At 50.7% G+C, this 12,693-nt stretch overlaps 1 protein-coding gene across 1 annotated transcript; it reads right to left on the bottom strand.

Moving 5' to 3' along the window:
* Positions 1-1,645: 1,645 nt before the first annotated feature.
* CHST2 (carbohydrate sulfotransferase 2) lies at positions 1,646-3,945 on the bottom strand. Its single transcript, XM_073579112.1, has one exon. It carries the CDS (start codon positions 3,484-3,486, stop codon positions 2,218-2,220), a length of 1,269 nt encoding a protein of 422 aa, XP_073435213.1. The 5' UTR covers positions 3,487-3,945; the 3' UTR covers positions 1,646-2,217.
* Between the last annotated feature and the right edge of the window lie 8,748 nt (positions 3,946-12,693).

Genomic DNA, 12,693 nt, shown 5'->3' with positions numbered 1-12,693 from the left:
AGAGCCGATGGAGTTGCGCATGCTTCTAGACTCCTATGGAGACTATTGAAGCATGACAAAAGTTTAAAAAAAATTTTTTTAAAAATACCCTAAAAGTTCAAATCACCCCCTTTTCGCCCCAATCAAAATAAAACAGTAAAAAAAAAAAAAAAAAAAAAAAAAATCCCACATACACATATTAGGTATCGCCGCGTTCAGAATCGCCCAACGGCGTAGCGAGAAACAAATTCAAAACGCCAGAATTACCTTTTTTTGGTCGCCAAGACATTGCATTAAAATGCAATAACGGGCGATCAAAAGAACGTATCTGCACAAAAGTGGTATTGTTAAAAACGTCAGTCCGGCACGGAAAAAATAAGTCCGCATCCGACCCCAGATCATGAAAAATGGAGACGCTACGGGTCTCGGAAAATTGCGCAATTTTTTTTTTTAAGCAAACTTTGGAATTTTTTTTCACCACTTAGATAAAAGAGGACATAGACATGTTTGGTGTCTATGAACTCGTAATTACCTGTAGAATCATAATGGCAGGTCAGATTTAGCATCTAGTGAACCTAACAAAAAAGCCAAGCAAAAAACAAGTGTGGGATTGCACTTTTTTGGCAATTTCACCGCACTTGGAATTTTTTTTCCCGTTTTCGAGTACACGACATGGTAAAACCAAAGGTGTCGCTTAAAAGTACAACTCGTCCCGCAAAAAATAAGCCCCCACATGGCCATATAGACGGAAAAAAAAAAAAAAAAGAAATTATGGCTCTGGAAAGAAGGGGAGGGAAAAATGAAAATGCAAAACCAAAAATACCCCTGGTCATTCAGGGGTTAAGGATTTACAGTATCATGTTCAAGAATATGAAAAGGAGTAGGCAAAGGAGGTCAAATAAAAGGAGCATGGTACATCCTGGCAACAGTTACGGGCAGCACAGTAAAGAGGTTTTTTTTTTTTTTTTTACAAGACACTGAATAAAGAAATCTATAGGTAAATCCATTATCCATGTTGGGTACCAGTAAAGCTTCCCGCAGACGGATACATTCTGCACAGGATTACCAATAAAGAAAACAAATCAGAACAATGTAACTGATGTTATACACGCTAGAGGTACAATAGCCCTGAGTGTGCCAAACACAAGTCACAGTGTGAACCATGACAAGGCACACACATGTGAATGCAGATTGCTTCATATGAAAGCGTGGACAGTGATTGTCATTAACAATAGGCATTTTGGTAAAAGTCTGCGAGCGTTTAACCATCTCGGCACATGTAAGCGGGAGGCACAGGGAGGTAAACCGGAGTAAGAGTTTATGTAATCTGCTCTCAATCTGTCACAACGGCGCTTTCCATGTAGATACAGAAAATAATGCCATGCAGGCCAGGCACTGAACCTCAGATGATAACATGCCATGGTTATGTTGTTTTCATAACACGAACATAGGAAAATTAAGGTCGGCTTCGCTTGATCTAACAGCTCATTGCATCAGCATCAGTCTGCAAGCTCCGAGACAGCAATTATTCCCACATTTACTGTTCTTTGGAGTAGTAATAAAAGGTAACAACGCAGGATTTAGGTGATGGTGGAAAGCCACAGACATCAGGAGCAGGGAGAACGCTCACAAGACACACAAATAATACTTGAAAAACATACAAGTCTCCGCTTTCCAAAAAGGATCATAACTTATTGACTTTTATTTACAGTAACATTTCGCGGTTCTCCCAGTCGGGATCCACAGTTCTGCAGGACATTGCAGCTTCATGCAACGTGTGGTGCTCATCTGTTTCCACTCATGTTTGGAAACAATACAGAAATCAGGTTTGTTTGTTTGCTGAAGTTAAAAGACACCTGCAAACTATAAAACAAGGATGGGGGTCAGCAGCATAAACAGCATCAATAACATGGTACAGACTAGAGGGCAGGATGTCGCCTGCCACAAGATGATCGACCTCAACATACAGCAGACGACGCCACACATGGTCCTCAGGACCCTCCAACATGAAGGTGTTCAGGCAGTGATGGACTGGATACCCTCCATGTCAGGGGGTCCTGAGGACATCTTAAATAGAATGCAAGCAAAAACATACAGAACCACAGAAGATACATTGTAGAAAAGAGAAGCCATCATTTACCAGAAGGAAATACAGTAATGTACAGTAACAGACTTTTGGTACAGTAGTTGTAGGGTATGGTTTCTGCAGGCAACGTGTCAATCAACCCTAGAGTGTCCTCATAACATGGGCTTCCTAAGCAAGGACTTACTAAAGTCTTTGACTTCTTGCTGATTGCTAATTGTCTGGTAACCCAAAAGGTCCATCGGGACCTGGCAATACTCTTCCACCTGCTTTATCTGCAGGAAGGTAAGTAATGTCCTCCAAGCACTGACAGCTTGGGTGGCATTGCGAGCAGATACCACAAACGGTTTCGATGAGTAGCCCGAGCCACTAGTCATGTTCAGTGAGAACTTCTCGATCTCGGGGCTTACAGACAGGTTCACAAATCCATAGACCTGCCTTAGGGTCTTAATGGGATCCATAACGAGATCCTCATATCGAACTACCATGTAGTTACCCTTGAGCCAGCTTGGGGGGTTGACCGCTGTCCTTAGGGTCTTGCCCATGCTGCTACATATTACCTCCATGGCACCTATGGCATGATAGTCGGAACCATCCTTCTTGTTGAGTTTGTGTCCAGGGTCTATGAAAGGAACCCGACGGATCCTGGGGTCTCTGCTACGAACCACCTGAAGACTCTCTCGAATCAACCCATGTCTGGACTTTATCCTGGAGTTGGCTACAGCCCGGGGGTCCCTAACTAAATGAATGACCTTCAAGTCCAAAGAAGGGTCCACCATCAATGGGGCCAAGACGTTGATGTCAAAAATCCTTACTCCTTTAATGACGATGGTGTTGTACTTGTGGCACTCCTCCTCCAGCATGCTCAGGCTCTGAGGGGGGCACTTCTTGCACACTTTGTCATCCACTAAGCCCACCACATCCTTTCTGTAGGCCGAGCAGATCGGGGAGGAGCAGATGACCTTGTTGGTGGAGGCCCCGAAGATGCCCAGGGTGCTGATGTTCTTGGCCCCCGCCGTGTTGTACAGCTGCAGGGCAGACAGGTCGCACCGGTAGAGGGCGCTGAGGAGGTCCCGGGCAGCCCCCTGCAGAGACATGGCATCCCCGGGGTACAGCTTCTGCCACACGTGCCACACGGGCTCGTACAGGAAGAACACCTCGGGGTTCTGGTTGAAGAGTTCCCCGAAGAAGGAGGAGCCGGAGCGCCAGGTGGTGAACACGTAGACCAGCTGCCTCTTGCGCGGCGGGGACGGCCGGTACAGGTAGCGGATGTCGGAGCGGCTCTGGTGCGGGGTGAACCTCACCTGGTCGTTGCACTGCTGCGGCTCCTTGTGCCACTTGTCCAGCAGGTTGAGCATGGTGAGGACCAGCAGCAGGATGTAGCCCAGGCACAGGATCAGCGCCTTCCTGCGGAACACCTTCATCCCGCCGCGGCGGAGGAGGGGGCGGCTGCGGGCGACTAGCTGGCGGAACTGTTGCTCACGGAGCCCCCCCGGCCGCAGCACGCGAGCCCACCAGGAAAGTTTGGGACGGCCGCTCCATCGCTCGTCCTCGGCAGTGCGCCGCCGACCACGATCTGTCGTGACTGCATGCGGCGATTATGACGCACGATCTGCTCCTTCTGGAAGGAAATCCCACTAATCGCCTTCCGGCCGGATGATGCGGGAGCAGCGCAAAGTTCTCCTTAGACCCCTGCAACACAGTATCATGGCATCGCCCAGTGCCTGCTGCATAAGGCGCCGGGGGACGCCATCAGTGCACGGAGGGGAGTGGCTCGCAGCCCGCCAGCTTTATAGAACGGCTTGGTTCTCCTGTGCACTCCGCCAGCCTCTGTCTCCTCCGAGCACGGCGCACACAGACTGCTGCGCTCCAGCACAACATGGAGAGACAGATGCTTACATGCCTGCTGCTGCTCGCCTATTGGCTGTCAGCGCTGTCACTCTGGGAGTCACGCCTCCTACTCTACAGAGGCCACGCCCCTCTCTGCAGCTCTCCAGATGGAGCTAACGGCGCCTCGGGAAGAGCGCGGGCTGCGGCGACGGAGGCAGAGTGCAGCGACAGAGAGTACAGAGATTAGCGGTACAGAGGCAGAGACAAGCGGTGCAGCGACAGAGAGTGCAGAGACGAGCGGTGCAGAGACTGAGAGTGCAGAAACAAACGGTACAGAGACAGATAGTACAGAGACGAGCGGTGCAGCGACAGATAGTGCAGTGACAGAGTGCAGAGACGAGCGGTGCAGCGACAGAGAGTGCAGAGACGAGCGGTGCAGCGACAGAGAGTGCAGAGACGAGCGGTGCAGCGACAGAGAGTGCAGAGACGAGCGGTGCAGCGACAGAGTGCAGAGACGAGCGGTACAGAGACTGAGAGTGCAGAAACAAACGGTACAGAGACAGATAGTACAGAGACGAGCGGTGCAGCGACAGATAGTCCAGAGACAGAGTGCAGAGACGAGCGGTGCAGCGACAGAGTGCAGAGACGAGCGGTACAGAGACTGAGAGTGCAGAAACAAACGGTACAGAGACAGATAGTACAGAGACGAGCGGTGCAGCGACAGATAGTCCAGAGACAGAGTGCAGAGACGAGCGGTGCAGCGACAGATAGTCCAGAGACAGAGTGCAGAGACGAGCGGTGCAGCGACAGAGAGTGCAGAGACGAGCGGTGCAGCGACAGAGAGTGCAGAGACAAGCGGTGCAGCGACAGAGAGTGCAGAGACGAGCGGTGCAGCGACAGAGAGTGCAGAGACGAGCGGTGCAGCGACAGAGAGTGCAGAGACGAGCGGTGCAGCGACAGAGAGTGCAGAGACGAGCGGTGCAGCGACAGAGAGTGCAGAGACGAGCGGTGCAGCGACTGAGAGTGCAGAAACAAACGGTACAGAGACAGATAGTACAGAGACGAGCGGTGCAGCGACAGATAGTGCAGAGACGAGCGGTGCAGCGACAGATAGTGCAGAGACGAGCGGTGCAGCGACAGAGAGTGCAGAGACGAGCGGTGCAGCGACAAAGAGTGCAGAGACGAGCGGTGCAGCGACAGAGAGTGCAGAGACGAGCGGTGCAGCGACTGAGAGTGCAGAAACAAACGGTACAGAGACAGATAGTACAGAGACGAGCGGTGCAGCGACAGATAGTGCAGTGACAGAGTGCAGAGACGAGCGGTGCAGCGACAGAGAGTGCAGAGACGAGCGGTGCAGCGACAGAGAGTGCAGAGACGAGCGGTGCAGCGACAGAGAGTGCAGAGACGAGCGGTGCAGCGACAAAGAGTGCAGAGACGAGCGGTGCAGCGACAGAGAGTGCAGAGACGAGCGGTGCAGCGACAGAGTGCAGAGACGAGCGGTACAGAGACTGAGAGTGCAGAAACAAACGGTACAGAGACAGATAGTACAGAGACGAGCGGTGCAGCGACAGATAGTCCAGAGACAGAGTGCAGAGACGAGCGGTGCAGCGACAGAGTGCAGAGACGAGCGGTACAGAGACTGAGAGTGCAGAAACAAACGGTACAGAGACAGATAGTACAGAGACGAGCGGTGCAGCGACAGATAGTCCAGAGACAGAGTGCAGAGACGAGCGGTGCAGCGACAGATAGTCCAGAGACAGAGTGCAGAGACGAGCGGTGCAGCGACAGAGAGTGCAGAGACGAGCGGTGCAGCGACAGAGAGTGCAGAGACAAGCGGTGCAGCGACAGAGAGTGCAGAGACGAGCGGTGCAGCGACAGAGAGTGCAGAGACGAGCGGTGCAGCGACAGAGAGTGCAGAGACGAGCGGTGCAGCGACAGAGAGTGCAGAGACGAGCGGTGCAGCGACAGAGAGTGCAGAGACGAGCGGTGCAGCGACTGAGAGTGCAGAAACAAACGGTACAGAGACAGATAGTACAGAGACGAGCGGTGCAGCGACAGATAGTGCAGAGACGAGCAGTGCAGAGACGAGCGGTGCAGCGACAGATAGTGCAGAGACGAGCGGTGCAGCGACAGAGAGTGCAGAGACGAGCGGTGCAGCGACAGAGAGTGCAGAGACGAGCGGTGCAGCGACAAAGAGTGCAGAGACGAGCGGTGCAGCGACAGAGAGTGCAGAGACGAGCGGTGCAGCGACTGAGAGTGCAGAAACAAACGGTACAGAGACAGATAGTACAGAGACGAGCGGTGCAGCGACAGATAGTGCAGTGACACAGAGTGCAGAGACGAGCAGTGCAGAGACGAGCGGTGCAGCGACAGATAGTGCAGAGACGAGCGGTGCAGAGACGAGCGGTGCAGAGACGAGCGGTGCAGAGACAGATAGTGCAGAGACGAGCGGTGCAGCGACAGAGAGTGCAGAGACGAGCGGTGCAGCGACAGAGAGTGCAGAGACGAGCGGTGCAGCGACAGAGTGCAGAGACGAGCGGTGCAGCGACAGGGTGCAGAGACAGAGTGCAGAGACGAGCGGTGCAGCGACAGATAGTGCAGAGACGAGCGGTGCAGTGACAGGCGGTGCAGCGACAGAGTGCAGAGACGAGCGGTGCAGCGACAGAGAGTGCAGAGACGAGCGGTGCAGCGACAGAGTGCAGAGACGAGGGGTGCAGCGACAGAGAGTGCAGAGACGAGCGGTGCAGCGACAGAGTGCAGAGACGAGCGGTGCAGCGACAGAGAGTGCAGAGATGAGCGGTGCAGCGACAGAGAGGGCAGAGAAGAGCGGGGCACCGACAGAGTGCAGAGATGAGCGGTGCAGCGACAGAGAGGGCAGAGAAGAGCGGTGCAGCGACAGAGAGTGCAGAGACGAGCGGTGCAGCGACAGAGAGTGCAGAGATGAGCGGTGCAGCGACAGAGAGGGCAGAGACGAGCGGTGCAGCGACAGAGAGTGCAGAGACGAGTGGTGCAGCGACAGAGTGCAGAGACGAGCGGTGCAGCGACAGACACACTCAGGTCGGGAGAGGCACGGCCAGCCCGAGGATTGCAGTCTGATCTTGGTCCGATGTATATGGCCATCTGACTGCGCCCTAAAAGTGCCCTAAATAGCCAGCATTAAGGGTGAATTTACACAGAACAGAATTATTATGGCTTTTACCTGTGGATTTGAACAGGTAAAATCTGCAGCACATGACACAGTCCAATGTGCAGGGTACCGCTCACCCAGCTGTTACTTGAGTAATTGTGGTGGACATCGGTATTTATCACTTTTGGAAAACCAAGGAGGCTAAAGAAACTAATTGCTGGAATTGAACATGCAGTTTTTGGAGCCATGAGGCCACATTCACACTCAGTATTTAGTCAGTATTTTACATCAGTATTTCTAAGCCAAAACCAGGAGTGGAACAATCAGAGGAAAAGTATAAGGCTGAGTTCACATGTAGCGGTTTTTTCACGGCGGTTTTAAACGCGCGTTTTTGCCACAAAAAATAAGCATCCCATGCATTCCTATGGGATTCCGCAATGCTGTGCTAATGCTGCGTTTTTTTCTGCGGCGGAATCGCTTTGCGGTAAAAACGCAGCATGCTCGTTAATTTAGCGGCATCGCGGCGATTGCGCACCCATAGGAATGCATTGTTCTGCTTACTTTCCGCATGTGGCTGTGCACACCATGCGAGAAGTAAGCAGAACATTTGCGGTTGGTATCCACAGTCCGGAGGAGAGGAAACTGTCCTCCAGGCTCTGGGTACCATATCCCTGTAAAAAAAGGAATTTAAAACAAAAAATATTGTTATTCTCACCTTCCGGCGTCCCGCGCAGCCTTCCCGCCTCTCTCCACGCTCCTGGTCCCAGTAATCCTTTGCGAGAATGACTGCGATGGTGTCCGTTCTCGCGGGATCGCAACGTCTCACGTTCATTCTCATAAAGAATTACTGGGACCCGGAGCATGGAGAGAGGCGGGAAGGCTGCGCGGGACGCCGGAAGGTGAGAATAACAATATTTTGTATTGTTTTTTACATCCTAGCTTTTACTACTGATGTTGCATAGGCAGCATCAGTAGTAAAAAGTTGGTCACACTCGTCAAACACTATGTTGGACGAGTGCGACCAACCTGTCAATCAGTTCTCCAAGCGATGTTCCAGATCGCTTGGAAAATGCTAGTTTTTCCGCGGGAAAATCGCGGGAATTTAAAATGCGATTTTCCCGCGGAATGGAATCCGGAGAGAGTTCTGCTACGTGTGAACGTAGCCTAATAGAAACACGTCACCACTTCTGGATTTATCACCCACTCCTGGTTTTGGCTTATAAATACTGAGGTAAAATACTGACCAAATACTGAATGTGTGAACGTGGCCTTACAGTTCCAGCAAAATGGATGGGATTACCGTAAGTGGCGTTTTTACCTGAAGCGTCTTCTGCTTGAAAATAGGTTCACCTGAGAAAACTAATACATTCTCAAATTGAGCAATAAGATTCAACTGCATTGTGTGACTTTCAATTTTCCCAAATTTGAAAATACTTTTCCATCTGCTTTAACCATTGAGAGAAGAGGTGCTGAAGCAGGACCGGTGACACCCAATGGAGCGGGCTGCACCGTATGGGGATATACTATAAGGTTATTTTTGTACAATGCGGAGGGGAATGGGGACTTATATACATGTTACTAGAACACTTGAAAAAGGCCTTAAAGGTGGTGGCGGTACTTTATATGGGAAAACTTGGTGACAGCTCCCATTAGGTATGGCCTGGTGTCTAGTGAACAGTTTGCTGATTCCTAGCTTATGTGTTTCCCTACATCTCAGTGGAGACGTGGTCACATTTGTGCAAGGTCCCTCTGTCCAAGTCCGTGGGAGCTGTGGAAAAATCCATGTTTGCAGCTGTGGATACATCACTAATCTCTAATATGGAAACACCCATTTAATGTTTGTGTGACTACTAGATGGGAAAATAGCAGTGGTCAGTATGGGGGAGCAGGTCGGACACATGGGACCACTGTGAATGGGATGGAGAACCGTCCGATTTCATTTATATTCTAACGTGAGCGGGAACTGGAAAATGCAAATATTCTTTTTGTTTAGAAAATTTTCTTTTCCCAAAACGTTCTCATGAAATCTGTGAATCCACAACTGTTTTCTGTTCAGAGTTTAATAAATTCATTGCCGCTAATGACTGGGCTCATTTTTTATAGTTCATACACCGAGCGTCAGCGGATGACAAGCAGTGAATGCAGACTGCACAAGGTTCCCAGGGCTCAGCTCCCGTATGTGTGTGTGACATGCTGGGATTACAATACCCACAGGGAACACAAGGTAATTAGCATAATTAACATGGCGGGCAATGTCCCACATGTCCGGGGGTTGTAGACACCATATGTTGTAGCATAGCCATTACTTTGGTGATAGTGGAGTGTTCTAGGTGCCTCTTGGGACTCCTTTTCTGTAATAGAGAGTAGAAATGGATTAACTAGTGATGATAATTAAGAAAAGGTAAATAGTGGACATTAGCTAAATGTTTGTCGACTTTTTCTCCTTAAAGGGCCCCTGACCACTGATACATGCTGCCTAATCCGTGGGCAGCATGTATCCGGCATCGGCTGTATGATCTCCGCCTTGTACAGTATCTTTGATTCTGAACGCTGCCGTACTTCAGAGAAAAATATACTTTTATAAGCCACCAGGGACCGAGCCGCACGGCAGACTAGCCGTACAGGTGAGTTCCCGCCGCTTCCCTAAAATGACAGGTCTCTGTCTATATGTGCACATAGGCAGAGACCTGTCAATCCAGGGCAGGGAGAAGCCGCTTAGGACTCGCCTGGCCAACTAGTTTGCTATCCTGTTATACTGTCCTGGTATTATGAAGTGTAGATCACAGCAGTGCCATATTGTACATCTGTTATCAGGGACGCTCTTTTTATGAGCTGGATTGAATGTGACAAAATGGGTTACACACATTCACTGACTACATTCAGCATTCACACTTGGGGAAAAAATCCATATAAGATATATCTACATACTGCTGTAGGCCTCAGTTATCACCCATAAATGGTTTCATAGAATGGTAGAGTTGGAAGGGACCTCCTGGGTCATCTGGTCCAACCCCCTGCTCAATGCAAGATTTACTAAACCATCCCAGACAGGTGTTTGTCCAGCCTCTGTTTGAAGACTTCCATTGAAGGAGAACTCGCCACCCCTCATGGCAGCTTGTTCCACTCATTAATCATCCTCACTGTCAAAAAGTTTTTTCTGATATCTAATCTGTATCTTCTCATTTTAAAGGGAATCTGTCACCTATTTCTTCGCATATAAGATGCAGCCACCGCCATCCGGGGCTTATCTACAGCATTCTGCAATGCTGTTGATAAGTCCCAGTGTATCCTGAAAGATAAGAAAAACGAGTTATATTCTACTCACCAGGGGGTCCGGTCTGGTCCGATTGGTGTCGCGGTCTCAACAGGGCAGAGCAGTACGCCTGCGCCGGAGCCACGACGGGAAGTGTGGCGCCCCTGAGGGTTCGGTTGCCACAGAGGTATTGCACCTCCAACTTAGTTTTGGCACCCCACCATCCAGGTAAGTTGGAGGCTCCTGACCACGCTCCAACACCTGCACCCATCATCACAAAGTAGTGTAGCAAAGCCACATTGCGGCTCCCTGCTTGGAGTGTAGTAGAGCACCTTTGGTGGCTCTCTGCTTGGAACACGAAACGTGCTGGGAGGCGGGTGGAGTTAGAATACATAAAAGAGCGGGAAGGTTTAGGAGTTCAGTTCAGTGTTCGGTAGAGTGTGGAGGAGAGAAGATCCCTGAGAGAGGGATGGAGGAAGGAAGTGCTGCAGCAGATCACAGTGATCTGGGTCTGCTGGCACAGGAAAGAGAGAGAGAGACATTGAAGAGAAACCTGATTTTCCATAAGAAGGAGAGACTAGTACGGAACGTGAGGAGAAAAAAGGGAACAGAGGACATGGGTTAGAGAAGAACTGTTATGATTGAGTCACCGAGGAGGAAAAAACAAAAAGCAAGCTAAGCCCAGAAAACCGGAGAGGTTGGTAACTAGCGGATTGCAGACCCCTGATCCTATCCACAACAACTATCAGTAGCCGTGGAGCGTGCCTACGGTGGTCCTAGACGCCTCGTCACGGCCGGAGAACTAAATAAGCCTAAAGAAAGGGAAAATCTAAACTGCCCCAGAGCAGACCCCAAAGCAATAGACAGCCCCCAACATGCACTGTCTGTGAAACAAGATGAAAACACAGACACAGGCAGAAAGATAGGCTGAGCAAACGATGGGGCCCTCGCTAACTAGAAAGGACAGGAAAGAAAAGCTGCTGTCTGCAATCATGCAAAAAACCCTGCCAAAAAGAATGTCCAACACGTCTGATAGAAAAAGGCCCTGAAGTCGCTAGACTTCAAAATACTATATCAGCACTCAGGTATATTCTGAAGACAGAGCAAAAGAGATCAACTGATCAGGGGCAAAATGGGGATTCAGCCCAGTCTCAGCCAGGGCTGGCTGAACACAAAAACTAAGTAAACCAGACAAAAACTCATATGAACAATAGCAGAGAAAACTTAGCTTTAGGAAGGCAGGAACCAGACTGGAAACCAGGAGCCACAGTCAGGAAAAATCACCAGCAAGAAACTAGGGAGTTGGCTGCCTTAAATCCAATCAGAAACTCCTGATGTCCAATCGTAGTCCTCTTCCTCAGGTGGCCGGTCTCTGCCATTTAGATCAGCTTCATTACCTCCCTTCACCAACAGAGGGAGTCCAGATAGAGAAATCACTACTCCTACTCAGCACAGCCAGCTCCATAACCCCCACCAGAAGCCAGAGGCAAACCCGAAAATGAGCTCACAACAAGAACCCTGCCTAGAAGTTCTAAGCGCAAGGCCGGGGCCCGGTCCCCGAAGGTTGTATGGATACTAATGATCTTACAGCTGACACCGGAAGAGTAGTGGGCTGTAAATGCACTACTCCCATCTAAGACTTGGGGGCACAACAGCAACATTGATAGTGAGGCAGGACTTAGGAGCAAGGAGTCCCCGAAGCAGGCTACAGCTGTCTGCCGTACAAGTAGAGTTCTTGGGAACATCTGTCAGGAGGAACTCCAGTGTAACTCAGTACTGGGAGCACTTCATTCAAAGGCGCTATAGAGGAGACGTTCAGAAAGGCACATGTTGGCGGAGTGTTGGAAGGGAGCATTCCATCTTGCCTGGAGGTTGACCGAGTCCCTGACCCGGAGGATACAACACGGAGGCAGGCACCTGTATGTACTACAGACTGTGAGTAAAGCTTTGGAACTACAAGCCCTGGTGTCCTCCACTCATTCCAGCGTCAACACCCTCAGCACCGCTACATCTCTGCACCGTCCACGTCTCCCCGCTATCATCCCCTTTACACTGCCCTGGGACTACAGCTCCACCTGTGGGGAGCTTCAACATCTTTGCTGCACCACACCACCAGTCCCATAGGATCTGCATGCAGCGTCAGCTTAACATATTAATTGCCGAACACCACAGGTGGCGTCACAAACTATTCATCTAAATCTATTGTGTTTCCACCATTCAATCTCCCCTATTAATTGGGCGCCCAGGGCCACGGACCGGGTCCCTGCCGCTGTGACACATCCCGCTGACACCGGTACCGAGTACCCCACAGCCGTGGGAGGGCGGCCCAGAAGCAAAGAAGAGGACGTCATCACTAGAAGATGGGAGACGCCGTACCGAACCGTGACACCCATCGGACCTGGACTGCCCCTGGCTGAGTAT

This window comes from Dendrobates tinctorius, unplaced genomic scaffold (assembly GCF_039654945.1).
Source record: "Dendrobates tinctorius isolate UK_male_01 unplaced genomic scaffold, ASM3965494v1 ptg000060l, whole genome shotgun sequence".
Taxonomy (NCBI): domain Eukaryota; kingdom Metazoa; phylum Chordata; class Amphibia; order Anura; family Dendrobatidae; genus Dendrobates; species Dendrobates tinctorius.
This window is presented reverse-complemented; position numbering and strand designations above follow the sequence as displayed.